Below are 19,800 nucleotides of genomic sequence, written 5' to 3'. Positions count from 1 at the left end.
ATAACCAGGGACCATTTTTTATGCACATGAAGTAGACAATGAAGCTTCCTGTAGAATGAAAGCAGCAGTAAACTAGAAAACCATGTGGAATTGATACAGAAAATATATTGTAAAATTGTAGAACACAAACAATATTAGTTACAGGCAGTCCCTGAGTTACTTACAAAATAGGTTCCATAGGTTTGTTCTTAAGTTGAATTTGTATGTAAGTTGGAACTGTATATTTTAGAATTGCAGTTCCAAGCAAAAAAAATATTTGCCCAAGTGGCATTTGGAGTTTACAGCTGATCATTGCAGTCTGGGACTATAGTAAAGCATTTAGAAAGCTTCCCTAATGGTCATAGTGGGCATAGGGGTCCGTCTGTAACTAGAGGTCGTCTGTAAGTCACGTGTCCTTAAGTAGGTGACCACCTGTATTTGCTGAAAGTGAACAACCCCTTTAAAAGAAACCATAAAATGTCTTGTCTTGTATTATAAGTGAACAAAGCGTTGTGCATATAGAATGTAAAAGGGTCCGGTGGCCGCAGCAATGTTAGTGGCTCAGTTCATGAACTATTTGGTGGTCCTAAGCCTAATTTGAATGTGTAGCAACCCCTACTTTCAAACTCCACTTCCATTCTAGTGATGGAAATAAGCCAAAGAATAGTGGCCCCACTAATCTTATCACATTCATCACTTACCAATGTCGTCCATTGAGGGAAAAAATTTGCAACAATTTAAACTGAAGTATTTCGGAGTTTTCTTTCTTCTTCACCAAACTTGTGTTTAGAGTACAGAACATTTCATGTAAAAAAACAGAGTTGTCACACAATTCCCTAATGTTTTTGTTCAGTTTATTATGTTCTACTCCTCTGCTAATTTACGTTCCATTTACACAACACCCGCATCCCAGGTTACAACAGGTTGTCAAAATGAATTTGAGAAGATCCCTTCTCCACAGCAACACAACCCTCAAAGCACTAAACATTACCCCAAGCTCGAGGTTTGGATTAAAACCAATCACTCTCCTTTATAGTAGTTTATTTTTTGAAATACTTTTTGATGAAAGATTCCCTTTAATGGACTTATTTACTTGACCTTCATTATATCGTAAGCACTTTGGCATTGGGTTAAGAGGATCTCTAAGCACTCCAAATACCGAAACCAAGCTTCATTCGTGATTTATTGAACCATGAGTATTGTTGTGCTTTGTATCTTTCCATTTTATCTACTGCAACTTCTTCTCGTTCAGAAAATTTTTGAAAAAAAAATCTAATTTTCAATTTCCATATACAATATTTCTAAGGGACCAGTTTCTTTTACTTTAATAGCAAAAGAGATGTAAGACCCTAAAAAAAAAGTGCTGCCAAAATGGAATTTGTCGTTAAACCTGTCCTGACCTAAATTATCCTGGCTCCATTCTCATGGGAAAATGCCCTCTTTCATGCTTGGTAACCAAAAGCGATTTTCAAGCCCGAGACAGGTGACCCTGGATATTACACAGATGTTTTATCTGAAGATTAAATTTTCTAAACCATTTAAAAATTATTAAGGTATTCAAGCATGACCGCCCAAAAGCACGCTCGTCTGGGAAAACGACAGAGTAAGGAGATATGTTTTACACACAAGAATCACGTCTGGAAGTCGGGGGGCATCCATTCTGTCGAAGAACACGCTGCCTTGTGTTGTCAACCAACTCACAAAGGGAAGCTAATCATTTGCGCTACAGAATTAAATGTACACCAGATGTGAAGTGTATTCACCGATGACCTTGTCACCAGTCCGGGATATTTATGAAATATTTCCTCCCTTTGATCACGCAGCCGTCTGTACCCAATAGACTTTTTGCATTAGGGATGTTTCCGCACACCTACCACAAATGAGATGGGATTGGATCAATAGACTCACAGTAGTAGTCGTTGAGTTACTTTATGCTTCATTTCATCCCATCAAAGTTAGAGTGATCTACGACACGTTGTACAACCCAATACTGAAGAGTTCAGGGATTACAGGAGACTTGAGCAGAAAATCAGCCTTTTCATGTGAGCGTTGAGAAATAACATAACATTTCTGAAGAATGATCCCTGAAGATGCCCTAAAGTTATGCCTCCTTGTCACATCTCTGTCCAAAATCCAGGAAATAATGCCAAAAGATCCTTAATGGGACTTCCAAAGGGAGTGGAAATAACTTAATCTTCAGCTTGGACTTGACTTATTCTTGGCACATGTAGACACACCAAATCCCTGAGCTGTGGCTTGTTTGTCTGCGTCTGAAACTCGACTAGATTTCCCACCAAAGCCACTCAGCCCGTCGTAGACCTTTCTGTTGAAGTCATATTAAATCCATATGAGGATTTCTGTAGCAGCCATAGCGGGAACCACCTTGCCTATTAAATTAGCAATTTCAAGAGGAAGGGGAGGGGGGTTATGTCGCCCCTATGTGACCTTAGAGACTATAAAGTTGGCTTCTTAAGAAGCCAGAACATCAATCCTGCTCTACCTACCCTTCCTGGTTACATATAAGCTGGTTATATAAAAGTCACTTTAAGCTACCAATATACTCGAATCCATGATAATATTCTCATGACACTACCAATGGTTATTATTATTATATGTACCAAAACTCTTCAATATAAATCAACCCAAAATCCACAATTCTTTAAATTTCCAAAGTCAATTTTAACTTAAAAACTTCATAGATGGCCTATTTCCCGTTTCGGTTGAAAAGATTAGAAGAATATGGCTGAAACAAGGTTATCCAAGTCTTTTATTGCACCTTATCTCCACTGAAGTAATGGAGTCATGATGCACATGTGGGTATGCCTTGTGCTGTTTTGGGGAGAAATGATCCAATTAAATTAAACCACTTTAAAAACTGAATGATCATTAGATCCACATTTCCTATCCTCATGAAACAAGTAAGAATTGTTGTTCTACTATTTTTATATATACTAATACATGGCCATTGGAGGAAGCTCAGGGCAAATATGGAAGTAGTTAATACCCACTACATTTAAGAAATTGTGGCGGAACCAAATTTTGGAAATTCAAGTCCCTGCCCAATGTATAGTCCTTACCAGAAGGATAAATGTGCCTCAAAGTTCTAAAAGGGCCAACGGGTAACCATGAGCACCCAATGGTCTGTGCGTGAAGAAGAGTATACTTAAAGGGGTTTTTCCACCAAAAAAGTTAGGTCCTATCCATAGAGATGAAACCCCATAGATCATAGAAATGAGGGTTCCGATTAAGTCCGAGGTACTGCCGATAGTTGAGCAATGCGCCATCGGTCCCCTCTGCGGATAGGGCCTAACTTGTTTGGTGGACTTTGAGCTGAACGTTTACCATTCCAGTTCGATTGTGTTTCTAAACCCAATCCAAAAGCGATGTGAACGCAGCCTAAAAGGAAATGTTCACTTTCGAAATTCCATTTGTTATAGGGCTGCACAACACCACAGAGGGAGTCATCACCATGCACCCCATTGATAAACCATAGAAACCTCAAAACATGCTCAATTCCCCTGCAGCACCCCCACTGGAAAAACAAAGTATTACAAGATTTAGGGAACTCCAGAAGGAGAGGCAACTAACAATTGTGTCATCTAGGTAACACATGAGGCCCCTGAAAAGCAAACATCATGACCAGGAACCTTCCGAATAACGATATCTGACCATGCCCTTAAAAATTTAGGGGAAATTGACAGCAGACAGTTATTAGTAGCAGCAGGATTGTGGGAAAAATGTAGTTATATTCCAGCATTGTAGATCCTCCAAGTATAAGGCAACCGCAGCCCATGGAAATGGTCCTGTATGTTGTTGCGATTCCACAGACTGCACACATTAGACAGGACCAGACTCTATGCACTATTCAAAATTATGATGCAAAAACCAGACCGGCTTCAGTGCCAGACCAGTACTCCTTGTATCATATTTCATGTGCAGCTTTCCTAAGGGGTAGGGCCCCCTAACACTGCTGTGCTCTTGCCTCTCAGCATTATTAAACTGCTCCATTGCCCCTCACCCCAGCTGGAATATTGGAGTATTCATCAATTTCCCTGTTACTTTATTTTTTTTTTAATTAAGAAAAGAGGGGAGAGCCTTTTGAGCTGCTCCATGCAGAGTGCCAAGTGCACAACAGTGTAAGGAGACACCCCCAATCCACATGTGGAATGTACGTTTTTCCACAGTCCTGCTGTTACTTATTACATGCCCACTGGTTAAACAGCTACCAAGGGTTACAACCTAACATATGGTCAAAAAAGCTGGCACAAACCCTTTAGGATTTAGGACCTCCATGGCAAAATATCGGAAGATTATGTGGAAGAATTTGAAGCCCCTTGAGACCAAAATAAACATCATAATTCATGTAACCCAATACACAGGAGCCAGTAAAAAAAATTTCACTTATAGGATATTTTATTTTTGCTGTTTAAAACCTGTGCAATGTCATAGAACGCACTTGTACGCACATTATGCAGAAATAGGAATATCGCATAAGAGGTGTCCGAAATGCTACAACCATACATTCCATCTACATCATTTTAATGGATATACAAAGCCTTTGTTTCATTAGATACTTTTTAGGCAATAAAACAAAAAAAAATGAGCATTATTATTGGCATCCCACCAAAACATAAATATATAAATTACACTTTTATACAGGGTTTCATTTTTTTTCCGTTTTTACGCAGACACAGACATTCATGTGCATTACATTATGAATTGTACACTTATTTGCAAAGGAGCAAACACACAATTGAATACATGAATTTCCAGTTTTGGCGGTAAATACATCTGGGCCGATCGCAAGGTGTGGACTGAACTAGAAAAATAAAAAAAATATAGTAAAAAAAAAAAAAAAATTGTGGCTATTATTTGACCAGGAAAATCATGCCATGAGTTAAAGGGAATTAAAAAAAAAAAAAAAAGTATTTTCCAATGTTTCCCCAAATTAATGAATGGTTATAATGGTTTGAACAAAAAATTTGCGTGGATTGACAGATTGATACTACTGTGGCCTGAATTCAAAATGGCTGCCATATCCAGTAATCCTAGGATCAAAGGCTTATACAATCTACCCGAATTTTCGCTTTTACCGTAAGATAGCACATCCCCAGAAGCTAAAGTCATTTTAACGGCATCCTCCAAAAGTTGATAGGCTTGGGAAAATACTAGTCTATGGTATATAGCCGTAAAATTAAGGATTTTCCTTCAGTAGGAAATGGTTTTGATTTTGGCATTGTTGTTTCAATTTTTCATCGTTCATTGTAACATGACAAAGTCTTAGTTGTTCATAACAACCAATCACAGCATGGATTTTATTTCCAAAACTACTTTTGATTTACAAAAACTCTTCCATTTCTTTCAGTTTCATCAAATTGGTTCCAGAGGGTCTCCTGAGCCACAGGTCCTCCAATGTGTCAAGTTCCATTTAATATTCACCCGAATAACAATGGACATATCAAGTCATATGGGTTTGCGTGTAGGAGCTCCCCAATACACATTCCATAACCATCGGAATCTGAAGATTTTTGTGAAGATGTCCTACAATGTAAAGTGTATGGGGCCACCCATAGAGATATGGAGACTATAAGAAGGATCAGGCAGGTGAATTGTTATATGCCAGATTCTTGACACACCATATGACGAAATTGGAGGCCTATGGAGGTACGGTAGACGTGACCGAATCCCATAATAGAGAGGTGTACAACTTAAAAAGGTTGTAGGAAGCCATGATAAGTGTGTGTGCATGGTGCCCTATAAAAATTTGATACATCTTGTAGAAATCTGGAAATTTTGATGGGTATGGCCAACCATATAATGTGTATGAGCCTTAATAAACTCCTTCAATGGCAGATAGGGCTAAGAGTTAGTGTGGAATTCAAATGGATGATGGTTTTTCGCTCAATGGGATTAACAGCTGCCAGACTCACAAGTGTATTACGGTCTAAGTCCATCAGGTAGATGTCCACTGAAGGCCAGAAGTACACGCTGAATTTATAAAGGATATTACACACCCCATATTAAATCCCAGTTTAGGGCATCACAACACTAATTCTGTTTAATACTTAAACTATTTTTGGTAATTTTTGGAATCCTTAAAACCCAGGACTAGAGATAAGCGGACCCGATGGTTGGTTTGGTGGCCAAACAGCCAATATGGCAAATTGATTCCCCTTTCAGTTACCCATGGCTATGATTGGCAAAAGAGACATCCCGGCCTAATCACATCAATGGCTAATTGATAGGGGAATCAATTTGCCAGATAGTCTGCCAATCTGGCAATAAGTCCAAGTCAGGCATCCAAACCCAAACACCAAATAACAGGTCTGCTCATCTCTACTCAGGACCTTTGACTCGGAGTTGTCTTAGACCTGTCTAATAATTGGTTGAATGGACTGCTATAGGTATTGGCTTTGCCAGGATACAAGGGGCAAATGAATATTCCATATACAGTAGCACAATACTCACCAAAATTGGTGAAACAAATATGAAACTACTTCTATGAAAGTATACTAAAACCTGTATGATTAGCAGGTATTAAATGATGCAAGACAGCAGCGTAATTAGAAAATGGGGAGGTACAACAAAAAACAAAAGGTTAATGAAAAAAAAATTCAATACATGAATGTAAAAAGTATAAACAATTTATGACCCAATGTATAATAATCTGGCGGCCCCTTAAATTTTATTTCAGCCACTCAACAGACTGACGAATCAGGGAATGGACTCTCACTAGATATACATTTACTTTAACAGCAGCAGTAGAATATAGGATATCGTAAACCAAGTGTTTGAAACACTTCTATGCAACATATAGAGCTAAGTATTTGTATGATATGGTGCTACAAAAATATGACCCCACAATGCAATTTTTTTTTGGTTCAAGAAAACATAGTAGGCTTTTCGTACTCATATAAAAATGTTAATTTTAGATAAAAATACAAACTTCAACTGTACAAAAAAAAAAAAAAAACACATTTCTGTTGAATACACATAAGCATACATATATTTTTTTTACCAAAAATAAAGAATTTTAGGATTTGTTCAAATACACGTAGCAAATATTTATCTCTTGCTACCGTGGCACTGTACAATGCAGTTACAAGAATAAAATGTCCATTTCACACTTTAAAACCAAGTAAATGTGAAAAATGTTGTGTATGAGAAAAAAAAATTGCAAACAAAAAACAAAAAAAAAAAAAAAAACAACATAGAAAAATAAAAATATTAGCATTAATAGGCAACTGGCACAAATCTAGTGTTGCACAGATATCCCATGATTTATTAATGTACAATATTTTATTTAAATTATGCAGACACAATGGAAAGGAAATTCTATGGAGGTGCGGATTGGATCGAATTTTTTTTTTTCTTTTTGAAATTTAATATAGTTCATTAGCTTGAATCCAGGAGTAAGAAATACTACAAAGTCATAGCTGGGTATGTGTGTGTTTTTTCAGTTACCTTCCACTTGAATACTGCCAACATAAAGATCAATTGAAATGGGCATTGAAGAAAATATATATATAGACCACCATACTTACGGAGATACTTTAAGTGTTTGTAACTACATCTACAGTGTACCAAAAATTTTATGTCAAAAGTAGGCCTACAATAATGTAAATGCATGCATTCAAAATGTAGTTGGCTGTTATAAGTATGTTTGCTCCTGCAGTAGATCTGATTGGTCTTAATGTGGGCCTATCAGGATTAACCCCACCTCCTTGGGATCAGTTTTCCCGGGAGTTCCTTCTACAGTTGTAACTACCTTCTGCCTTTATAGTTGTAAAACTAAATTTTCTTAGGCCACTTTCTTAAAGTCTGTGACTATTCAGTTTTTGCTATGGTCTCCTCTACGTTAAAGATCACCAGACCAATGGAAAGGTATACCGAAATAAAGAAAAATGCTCACTTTTTAACAACATATAAAATAATCAAAAGACAAATTAAATATAAATACAAAAAAAATAAAAAAAAATTGATATACAGAACCCCGTGAAAAAAAAAATTCCAGAATTTGATGCTCATTTTAAGAGGTAGCCATTTTGTGGATCACACCATCATGGGTTCTTCGTTTAGGACTTGAAAGTGGTTTAACATGAAGAAGGAGTGGGAGGAGCCTCTAGTAGGCCTCAAACTTCATTGGTGTATCGGTGGGACTATACTAGTCCAATCCACAAAATGACAGCTTCCATTGTAGATGCTTCTTAACCCGAAGCAAGATATGGGGCAATTAGCTATGAGACCCTTCGATCTTTTGTTGTGTTTTTTTTGGTTTTTTTTTACATATCCTATTTGGTTGGCAAAGTGAGTGTAGATTTTGAATATTTTTTTGTACTTTTTTCTGGCAAGCAAGAGCAAATACGCAAACACACAAAATTCAACACTTTTGAAGATCAACTGCTGCAAAAATGACACAAATAGATATTAGAATCATTAACTGACCAATATAAGAGCAGGTGAGTTCCTAGTGGTAGGACTGTGCTGCCATAATTAAATTACCCCCATGGTATAATAATTACTCTATAGAGTAAAAAAAAAAAAAAAAAAAAAAAGTCCTCTTAAGGCTTCCCAGGTTTTTTTTTTTTGTGAAGACTAACATCATGGAGCAAGGATTTATTGTATAGAAAGCTTCTGCGTAGACACTTGTCCATTTGATACATTCCTGGCCTTTTCTTGTGCCAGTGGTCTGTCAGTGACCATCCATCTTCATCTACATAAGTAGGCACATCACAAGACATAAAGCACCGCCACTTTCATATGAAGTCCCCATTCACTTTCCATCCGAAATTTTTTTAAGCATATCCTTCCATCATCCAACCCGCCATCTTGTTTTGTTGTCGCAGTTTTCTGGCGGAGAGGGGGGGGAGCGTCTCATCTCTGTAAGAGTGCTACAATACTTGCTTTGATGTCACATTAAAACAAAATGTACATTGTTCCTTTGTTCTCACAGAGTGTCCTTTGAACCTCTTTTTTCCTTATGTTTTTGTTTTAATCCTGTCTTTCCACACAAGAGAACAAAAAAGGGAAAAAAAAAACAAAAAAACAAAAAAAACCAAAAAAAACAAAAACAAAAGTCTATAAAAGCACCATACGTAGAAGATTCAGGAATGTAACAAAGTGTGTACATCCAAGTCCCAGATGAAAGTTTCTAGCTTATTTCACCTTACATCTGTAAAAAAAAAAAAAATAAATAAAGTAAAAATATAGAAATTTACTTAGCACTGTAAAACTTTAAAACAGTTGGTCCACAAAATATACACATATTTTCACCTTTACGTTAGTTATTCATTGAATTGAAATTGAATTTTTGGGCAAATTTAGGGCATGTGAATTACAAAACATACATTTGAAAAATTTCAATCTATTTTCATTAAAAAGAAAAATACATGGGGGGGGGGTCTGAAAACTTACTTTACTACTGTATAATCAGAGATTCTCTAAAATGGGCCTTAATACTGGACATATATAAAAGGGGAAAATAAACTAAGCCTAGTAACCAATTTCAGAAAAACGGCCAAAATTTTTTCTCGGACCAACAAGCCCTAACGATTAACGTGAACTTCCCCTGAACTGGCATAAACTCTTTCCTAGCCTTTCTAGAGTTCAAGACCAGATTCTCACGTTGCTCATCACAAGACTTGTTGCAAATCCATATTTGATTTTGGCTTTGTAATTCTTTCAGGCCTCATTAGCATCAAGTTCAAGGGTTTGAAAAAAAGAAAAAAAAAAACACATCATGGCTATACCCCCCAACATCTCATTGTAGGCACCGGTTTCCGCTTAAGCAAATATTTAATCTTTGGAAAGCAAATCCATTCAAAAAAAATCAGTTCCGCTAAAGGCTCAGAGAAACACAAAAGATGAAAAGCCAAATGGTTCCTAAACCACACGCAACCAAAACGGCTTTGTTCAGAGTACAAACAAAATTTGTGAAAATACCATCTAATGCAAAGTTAGAAAGCACAAAAATTGGGGGAAAAATTTTACAATGATTAACTTTTTGGTTCTGTTAAACCAAACCTGTAATCAATGTAACTTGCCCAACAGAAAAAAGTCAAGAAGGCAGTTGGGCCTAGACGTTTTCCCAACAGCGAGTGGATTAAAATTTGCAAAAATTTTATAAAAACACTACTTAAAAATAATTACTTTATACCCGATTCCAACTTGAATTTATATTTTACCTAAAATCAACGGATGGGGTCAATTTGTGGCCTTCTATTCTACTTTGTTGAGGTAAACAATTTTGCAAAAATATAGGACAAATATTATAGAATTTCAGCTCATAAAGTGGCTACCACCCTCAATAGGAGTATGATGCAGGTACATTAATAACATACCTCTTCACTTTCCCTCAGCTGAAGGGAAGATGGAGCTTAATGGAGCTGGTCACGGTGTTATCCCACACCCTGATACAAAAAAATAAAGTTTTTTTTTTAAAAGAGGGTTTTAAACCTAACATTCAAAAATTATTCAACGTGAAGAATCCCTTCTATCCGTCCCAATACACCCCGTTTCACCCTACCAACAGTAGACATGTAGACCTAAATGGCTCCGCTAACATTTTCCTTGTGGAAAAAGCTCTTTTGGCCCCAAACCGGTCCCTCTTACCCCAAAAACAATCTGATACCATGATTTATGATGTGCCCCATTATCTATGTTGGCCATTTGAGATATAACATAGAATCGAAAAAGTTGCCTTCAATGTGTCTCCTCCGTTATCAAATCTATAAAAACATCCAGGACTAAAAACAACAGTAAAGGTGAGAGTTTCACAGCTTATATTTTGTGGACTATCAAGATTTTTATTTTTCCCCACACACAAGAAATTTATCATCTGCAACAAAAATATTATATTAAACTTTTTTTTTTTTTGCATGCAAGGTGGCCCCAAAGATGAAAAAAAATCATTGACAATAAAACATTTTGAAAAATAATCCAGATCAGTAAAGCTTAAGCAATTGAAAAAAATAAAAAAAAGTTATGAATTTTTAAAAACCAAGCCAGAAGAGAAGAAGAAGACAGCCAAAGAATGCAAGACGTTTACTGTGATGTGTAGCTCGAAGAAAAAAAAAAAAAATCCAGCAGTTACAGAAAAATTATCAAAGCCAATCAGATATAATCTTTTTGCAGCCTTAAGGTAATAGTGTCAAGATTCGAACAAGTGATTGTGTTGACGTGATTAAAAAGGTTGGGAAATTTGGTTCATTGCTGGTGCTGTTATTTTCAGCTTGGGGTTCCTACCTGCCGAGGAAAATTATTTCCAGCTGGTTATTAGGTATTAGGCTTTAGTTTTTTTCGCTTCCGTTTTTTACCTGTTTCCTTAGGCCTTCCTGTTAACACAAGGGCAGGGATGGTGAAAAGGCCTAAGGAAACGTATTTTGTTCAGTAATGAGACAAGCAGATACATTAGAAGAAGTGCATTCCTGAAAGAGAAACTGGTTAGCTACCGCGTGTACTACTCTTTTATGGTGTGCATTGTTTTGAGACTTACTGTTGTAGAGGCATTACAGCTTATGCGATTGTGGCTTCTCGTCTATTTTTGTGAAATATACTTTTTTTTTAAATAAATTTAAACAGTTTAACTTGTAAAAATTATGATAATGAGTCAGAAGGGCTCTGGGGGACAGTTCCAGAGCCCATCCTTGCTATAGCTTCACTGGATCTTACACTGGAGCACTCCCCTCCCCCCGTGCAATATTACATAAGGCAGAAAGAGATTACATTAGAGGCCAGAGCACCACCAGAACCCTTTAGGCTCATTAGCATAATTTTAGAAGAAAGGAGGCCATGGATAACAAATATAAGATGATTACAACAGTCACGGTGCCTGGATCTATGAGTAAGTGTCCCTGGTTTATCATGATGGAGATTGGTGGTAGATTTCCTTTAAGTTTGGTGAGGCAGTTGATGAGAAAGAAGGGGGGAAAAAAAAAGAAAAAAAAAAAAAGTAGGGGATACAATTTTTCTCCTTCAGAAACACCACCTCTATTGTCCCTTGAATGTGTCTGTTATTGTACTTCAAGGGAATTGAGCTGCAAAACTGCACATCCTATAGACTACCGTGGTGTCATTTCTGGGTTTGGGGGGGGGGGGGGTGAGAGGGGAGGGTAAAGTATTAATCTCAATATGCTACATTAAAAAAAATTTGGCAGATCTTTGTTTCCAAGAAATAATACAGAAGGCGTTGAAGCACAAATATTAACATGACTATGCTATTTTTTTCCACAGCTAAAAGCCGATAGCAATCAGCTCCACTCAAAAAGGTACGACCTTGACACTGTTAAAAACAGGCACTGTACAGTTTAGTATTAAAAAAAATAATAATATAAGGGATTCTCTTCAAAATATAATGGATTTTCTTGTTTTTAGATGAGATCATCCATTTATTTGAAAAAAAAATTTTTGTATGAAATCCTCTGTAATCGCTCAAGATTGTGGTGTGCAATATCATTAACGGGTGTTAAGGTCGGTAGAAGCAACGGAAAGAGCACAGCCAAGATCTACAAGAATATTACTAGCTTCGAAAACAAATATCCCAAACTCTACTGAGTATCCAGACTTTAGCAAGCCAACAGTGTAGTGCACTAATCAAGGGTCCTTCCGCTAGCCACCGAGTAAAAATCGGTCAGAAAGTTGGCCACACCCAACGTTCTCTTCAGGAATGGTCAACTATTTAAAAAGTTTAATCCAAGTTTTTAAGTTATCCCTTCTCCAAATGATAACAAGGTGATCAACGAGGGTGTGACAACTGAGACACCCACCGATTACAGAAGTGGATCTCCATGATCTGGAGAACCGGGATCCCGTTCTCACTAATGGGTGGAGTGCCAAATCGAGCTACAAGTTCAGCTACTGTCACAGACAGTGCACAGGGTATAACTTGAGACAAGCCCGTTAAGATTAGGGTTAACCCTAACCTATGCTCCACCGAATGGAAGATGAGGAAAGAAGGCTTGTTGTTGTTGTTTTTTTTAACAAACATTTAGGATTGAGTAAAATTGAAAGTAAATCTATGAGAACTTACCAGTTTCTTCTTCTCGATAATCTGAATTAGAATTTGCTGTACAAGTGCATTCCAGGTGCTCCTCTAATCGCACCAGAACTTCTTTTAATTTGGGTTTTTTCCTTACATATTCTACTTTTGCCACCTGAAATAAAACAGATTTTTTTTTTTAGCATTTACTTGAAGTGCACTTTAATTTTTTTGCAGCAAAAAAATTCAGTAAATTAAAAAAAGTTCCAGGAGTAACAAATCATAAAAAAGTCCATATCTAATGATTGCAATTCGACATAGCAACAAAATCAAAAATCAATGACGAAAAAAAGTCATCTTTCTTGGTCCAATTATTATTTGTTAGAAATGAATTGTTGTAGGGAAAAAAAAAATCAATACACAGGAATGAAAGTCTAAATGGAGACTAATCTGGGGTACAAATAAGTGGAAGGGGACCAAAATTAGGACTGTGCTGAAAGGAAATGAATATCCTAATCTGGTTGACGTTATAATACTATGGATAGAAATCGGACCTTACTATACCGAAGACATGCAATTTTTTTTCTCATACAATACAAAACCAATAAAGGAACATAATACTTTATGGTGGCAGAAAGAGTATCTTGGCTATAGTACTTGGGTGTCACCATACAGAACCTTTCAAACCTTCTTCTGATCCCGACCACCTATTATGTCTAGTTCTTCCATAAAAGTTAGCAAAAACGTCAACCCAACATCAACTTAGATACTGTCTGAAGACCCTTGTATCCAAACAACAAATAGTGAAGTGATATTCTTCCAAAAATATAGAATGCAAACCTTCAAAATTTCCAATTTTGCTCACTGTTTAAGTCTTATTGTATCAGCTGTTCCATCATTCCCTTAATCCCTGTAAAAATACAGTTGTATAAAAAAAAGGACATCTCCCATCAGTAAATCTGATCCAATGATGTCACGATCAGTGGGTGAGGCCTGGTGCCGTGAACGCGAAGGGGGCGTGCATATATTTGCAGGAAGTGGAGCCAAGAGGTGATGGGGTGACATAGAATTGAGCTCCTCCAGCTCATTTGAATATTTTTACGAAGCCTTTTTTTAGAACAAACGAGATCCCTTGAGATCCACCGAGCGAGATCCCCCGAGAAAGAAAGTTTGGGACATCTACCATCAGTAGATCTGAGGGTAGATGTCCTGGAAGAGATTTTGAAACTAGCTTCAGCAGATCATCAGCTACTTCTGTCTGCCCCACCACTCTAATATGGATGACCTATCCCTAAAAAGTAAGTCTCCTTCTGGCTCAACTTGGGTTAAAAGCATGAAACACTTTTATCCAGATTATGGTCTCTAATGACACAATGTTCTATGTGGGTGGATGCCACCTGAAACAAGCCTTCACTGATAAAGTGAACTCACTTGCCCTAGTCTGTAGGCTCAATGATTAAACTTCTTTTTTCAATTTTTATTCTTAAAAGCCAGTGACATCATCTCACGATAAGAAAATTGGCAGCAAGGATAAAACAAGTCCGAGAGCAAGGATATTCCCCCATTGTTGTTGTTCAGACGCTGGTTGTAGAATAATATTGACTATGTGCTATGCCAGAATCAACTAGTAATCTGTAGATAAACATATTATCGGAAGAAACCTTTTCCTGCACAGCTATGACCACACCAAGAGGAGCAAGTAACCATTAGTGGTGCCATGAGGGGGGAGTCACTAATGGACCACAAGCATCAGGGACATGTACTCAACACAACCGGATCTCAGAAAGCTTTAGTATGTATTCCCTTAGAAACGTAGGTTCCAAAAGCGAAGAATTGATGGTGAAATATGGTGCATGAAAAGGGCTGTGATATAGGTAAAGTAGGCATTGGGAACAGAAGCCAAAACACAGGAGCACTGTGGCAACAGATCCAACCATGCGTCCCTTGAAGCTTCTACCACCATCAATGCCAAACCCTCGACAGAAGTGCAGATGGCTGCCTTGAGGCTACAACTTAATGTCTGGTTGAACTCACCAATCTAATGTGTATTGAGGAAATCCAACTGTCCACAATTGAACTTGATAGATTTCAACATGATCCTTTGGTTCATAGCTCGAAAGGAGGTTTTGGGAGCTAAAATACTTACAACATAACTATAGAATAAGACTGGAGAGTGTCCAACATACAGCACTCCTCATATTGTAAAAAAGCTGATAAACCGGGAAGCAGACAGCTCCATTCTCAGTGTAGTGGTCAGAACTGGTTACTGCATTCATTTTGAATGGAACTAAGCTGCAGTGACTTGATTTAGTCACAACACAGAATATGGAGCCGCCTTGTTTCATTCTTGTTCAACTGACCCATGACAGTGCTGTTGGACCCACCGATTTGATATTGATGTCCTGTCCGTAGTATAGGAACAACAAAATCTTAGCCTTTAAAGCAGTGGTGGCGAACCTATGGCACGGGTGCCAGAGGCGGCACTCAGAGCCCTCTCTGTGGGCACCAAGGCCATCACCCCAGAATGAAGTTCACCAGACAGGACTCAAAGAATCTTCCTACAATATCTTCCTACAATGATAGGCAAATTTGCCCTCCTCCTTTCAACTGCCTTGGTGTCTTTAGGAGGCTGAACGATTTAAAGTTGTCAAAGAACAAGGAGAAATAAATTACTGCTTTAATTGAAAAAAAAAAAAAAAAAAAAAAACAACACACACAACATTGTCCCATAGTCACCATCAACATACTATACAAAAAACACCACCACTTCATAACAAATAAACTGTACTTTTGGCACACACAAAGTAGAAGTCTCAAAGTATCTGAAACTCGGCTTTCAGTCACTGCCCTTTTTGTCAACAGGACATGGAGCCTGCTTTCATTAGCCCTGCAAACAAAAGTCTTATAGTCAGACAGTAGCGGACAGGGAGAAAAAAAAAAAAAAAAGTCAAACTTAAAGGCATTTTCCAGGGCTGTCAGATTTCCATTGAACAAGTCAAAGCTGTATGTGACAAGTATGAATGCCTTGCAAGAAGGTCAACTTTGGGTCGAAGTAATATGTTTAAGTTTCTTTTATGGTGAGCGCCTCCTGCTAATGCTTTTCAAGACGCTGGGTAAATTTGACTCATCCGGCATGAAAGAACGGCTAATCTGCAAAACTCTCGAAGATCAAATGATGATTAAGACCTAAGAGTGAAGATACAGACGGCAATTCTAGCAAATCTCTAATTATCCCGCCGAGCTGCGTCTGAATGAAGAACAGCTCTTGGAAAGTCCCTCTTCTACAACATGGTCTCAAGGCACTGGAAAAAAAAAATCAATGTACAGTTACAAAAATTCACAATTATCATGTAGAAGGAGCTTAGTCGTACAAAGCCCTAATCTCTCTGCGGACCGTTATTTCGCAGTCTCTGACTCATCTTTCCACTTCGCGGCCAAGTTCAACCGATCACCATAAAAGGTGCTTTCTTGGAGGCTTCTAATAATTCAGCGTTTTTAGATTTATAAAGAAGATAAGATTTATTTTCTTTCCCCCCCTCGCCTTCTGAAATCAATTTATCTTTTATCTTGCTGCATTCTTTTACCCTCGGAGCGTAAAAAAAAAAAAAAAACACTGGAAACACAAATATGTACATACACAGCCTTTTCAACCAAACAGGAGTATTTGTCAAGGGGTGAAAAGACGAAGAAGACAACTACAGGTCCTGCTGATAAATACAGCTGCTAACCTAGCGTGCCCTCTTGTGTACCCTCTAACCTCCTCCAAATACCAACAGATAAAGACCTTTTGTAAAAAGTTGGCCTTCTATTGGTAAAGGGAGCAGGGTGGGCAAAACAATATCAACACAGGAGATCTGGAGAGCTTCTTTTGGGAACTTTTTTTTTTAATCTATGGCCAGAAAATTGACAAAGCCAAGTCCTCTACCGCAGACTCTACATACATCCCTGGGCCATCAGCTGTTGCTCTGGTATCAACGAAGCATCCAGAATTTCAGGAGATAAGATCAACAAAGATACGAGAAGCTGTACAGGGTTTCATCACAGATTAGGAAGAAAGTTATATATAACATTTATCGAATTTTCCAGTAAAACAGCTGTCAGGACCTCCCTACGAAGACTTCAAAAATGATACGGCACTTGGTTTGAAAGGAGTACGTTCAATATTCGGCTCCTGTTGCAGAAACCCTAATGATAAAGTGGCAAGAGGTCTTGGGACTTCACTATGTTAAAAATATGGCAGTACAACCAGCTCAGTTATTGAGGTTTTTGCTGGCAGCCATGAATTGTTGAAAATTACACAGGACAGAGGCCAATAAAAAGTAGAGATTAGTATAGAGAGTCAGATAATCTGCAGTTATTACAAGGGAAACAAGCTACTCATGGCATAATGATCATTGTGTATAGAATTAGTAACACTACACGACTCTTTCAAGACTAAACCCGATTTAGGACATAACATGAAAGCCAAAACACTGTTCCATTTTAATGAGGGTGACCAGAATTTTGACTGATGGTTTATCCTCGGGATAGGCCTTCGAAATCTGAACACTGTGGAGCAGATGCTGTCTGCTTAAGCACAGAGCACAAAACTCGGAGCACTTGGCTCCCTACTATGTATAGTGGTCAAAATATGAAACAGCAGCCACAGCTCTCAGTGAAGTGAATTGGAGCCATGTCTGCTCTTCGGTCATCAGCCATGAAACATAGCACGGAGACGATGGCTCCCACCTCTGTATTTATGTTGCCCAGAAAAGTTGGTCAGTGTGGGGCTGAGTGTCAGCCCTGGACAGGTCAGATATTGATGGTATATTATGGTATAGACATCCATAAAAATTCCTAGACAACCCTTCAAATCTGTAATATGGTTGAAAAAGTTTTTTTTAAAAAAGGGCCATCAAGGCACCTCAAAAACTTCTTAAAAAATACAATAATTATCAACCACCACTTCAAGATCTCCTGCCAATGTCCCCATTTCTATAATATGTATGAACAAGGTCTGTTGTAGCCCATCACTCGCCAATGCAGTGAAGTTATTGGTGTTGACATTTCTCTGTTACAGATACCAAATGGCCTCAAATGTTCTCATGTCAACTAGTCATCACCTAATCAGGAGGAACCAAAACTTTCTGAGGCCAACAGAACAATTGGAAGGGTAAAGGCAAGTGATTAATAAGGAAAGTATAATTGTTGCCACAAAGTTGTCTTAAAGACTTTTAGATGCCTGGACAACCCTTTGAGATGTTCTAGAGTCCTCCATTTATCAAAAGATCTACAGATTCCCTATACAGTCCTTTTTAACTGTGGAACACAAGTATTTATAAAGTTACAGAAAGGTTAACATGGGGTGAAGATCCATGTGTTGTATTTAGAATCTGTATTACATCCACAAGATCTGAAGGACAGATCTCCCGTTCAAAGTTTCTAGATCACTTCCCATGAAGGAGGTTGGAGACTGCTCCCATGGGCAGTTTATTCCAAGTTAATTAAGGGGTGGGCTTCCCCCACCCCCTATTAACAAGCTCCAGCAAACTGAGTTAGTAAAGTAAACTATACTTACCAGTATAAGTCACATCAAACTCACTGAGCAAAACAATGTCAAAGTTTATTCTACCCTATTACGACTACCATCATGATCAATAGAGGAACCCCCATTACGCATCGCAACATTTCAAGTCGTCCGCCTCATTAGGTCTTGCTCAAACATATTCCAGACTTCTCTACTCACCGAGGTCCTTACATGAACCGATTTGACTAGAATTATACCCAGATCACAATACACCTTCTTGTTCCTCTAGGCCCAGCTATTTAGATTCCAGATGTGGTTGATCTCCTTTGAGCTTCCAGTCTTTTGAAACTATTTAACCCATATATTACGAAATACCTTACGATGACATACACTACTTATTAACCTTAAAAGAACTTTTTTTGCACAAAAGTATAGATTAAATACTTAAAATGTGCACTCCAAGAATAATTAGGACAGTTCTTTAGGGGGTGAATAATTGGATTTTTACACAGCAGCATTATTTTAGCTTGTACTTTAAAGTAGTCGGTGTTAATTTATAGATTTTTTTTTTTTTTTTTTAGGTCTACATTCAAATTTAGAATTTTGAAAAAAAAAATGTATTGTTGTTCAACTTGTACCCACCACTCCAGAATCAGTCTTTTAGGCTACGGGAAAATGGTGGCATATGGTCTTCCAGTAGACAGAGTTTGTATAATGCTTAAAGGGAACCTGTCACCAGGAGACCCATTTTTAGCACTCCCCCAGTCCCCACAGAGCATAGTACATACACTGCCAAAGTGTTTTTGTATAAAAAATTGGTTTTACAGAAAAAAGATATGTTATATTGTACCTTTCATTAGTATCTGCTGTGTGACTAGGCACTCGTCCCCTGGGAGGGGCTGGAAAGGAGCCGTTCCCCCCCACCCTTGGGGAACATGTGACCTTTTCAAATACATGAAAAACACCCATCACTGGGCTTAGCGACGCCCCCTGCTCCTCTACAGCCAATCCCAAGTGAGGGGAGTTATTCATATATTTGAAAAGGCCACATGTTTCCCAAGGGGTGGGGGGGGGGGGACTACTCCTTTCCAGCCCCTTCCAATTGGCAACTGCCTAGTCATACAGCAGATGCTAATGAAAGGTACAATATAACATATCTTTTTTTCCGTAAAACCAATTTTTTATACAAAAACACTTTGGCAGTGTATGTACTATGCTCTGTGGGGACTGGGCTAAAAATGGGTCTCCTGGTATCAGGTTCCCTTTAAAATTTACCAAAAGTGCCTTTCAGTAGGAACCAAGGGCTAGTTAATCATTACGTAAAATATAATCATCATGT

The 19,800-nt window shown here is 37.9% G+C and overlaps 1 protein-coding gene across 4 annotated transcripts in view; it reads right to left on the bottom strand.

Annotated features, from left to right (window-relative positions):
- Positions 1–4,370: 4,370 nt before the first annotated feature.
- PDGFA (platelet derived growth factor subunit A) overlaps positions 4,371–19,800 on the bottom strand; it is a 30,491-nt gene continuing 15,061 nt past the window's right edge. Inside the window, exons 5-7 of one of the 4 annotated variants that reach the window (XM_072120475.1) lie at positions 13,007–13,130; positions 11,224–11,345; positions 4,371–9,151 (exon numbers count right to left, since the gene is read on the bottom strand). In XM_072120475.1, the coding sequence (XP_071976576.1) occupies positions 11,254–11,345; positions 13,007–13,130 (216 nt within the window). In that variant the 3' untranslated portion in view covers positions 4,371–9,151; positions 11,224–11,253. Of the gene's footprint in view, positions 9,152–10,319; positions 10,389–11,223; positions 11,346–13,006; positions 13,131–19,800 lie in introns of all 4 variants that reach the window. The other 3 variants (XM_072120476.1, XM_072120477.1, XM_072120478.1) reach the window with 3 other exon arrangements.

Source organism: Engystomops pustulosus, chromosome 8, assembly GCF_040894005.1.
Source record: "Engystomops pustulosus chromosome 8, aEngPut4.maternal, whole genome shotgun sequence".
In the NCBI taxonomy this organism is placed as follows: Eukaryota; Metazoa; Chordata; class Amphibia; order Anura; family Leptodactylidae; genus Engystomops; species Engystomops pustulosus.
This window is presented reverse-complemented; position numbering and strand designations above follow the sequence as displayed.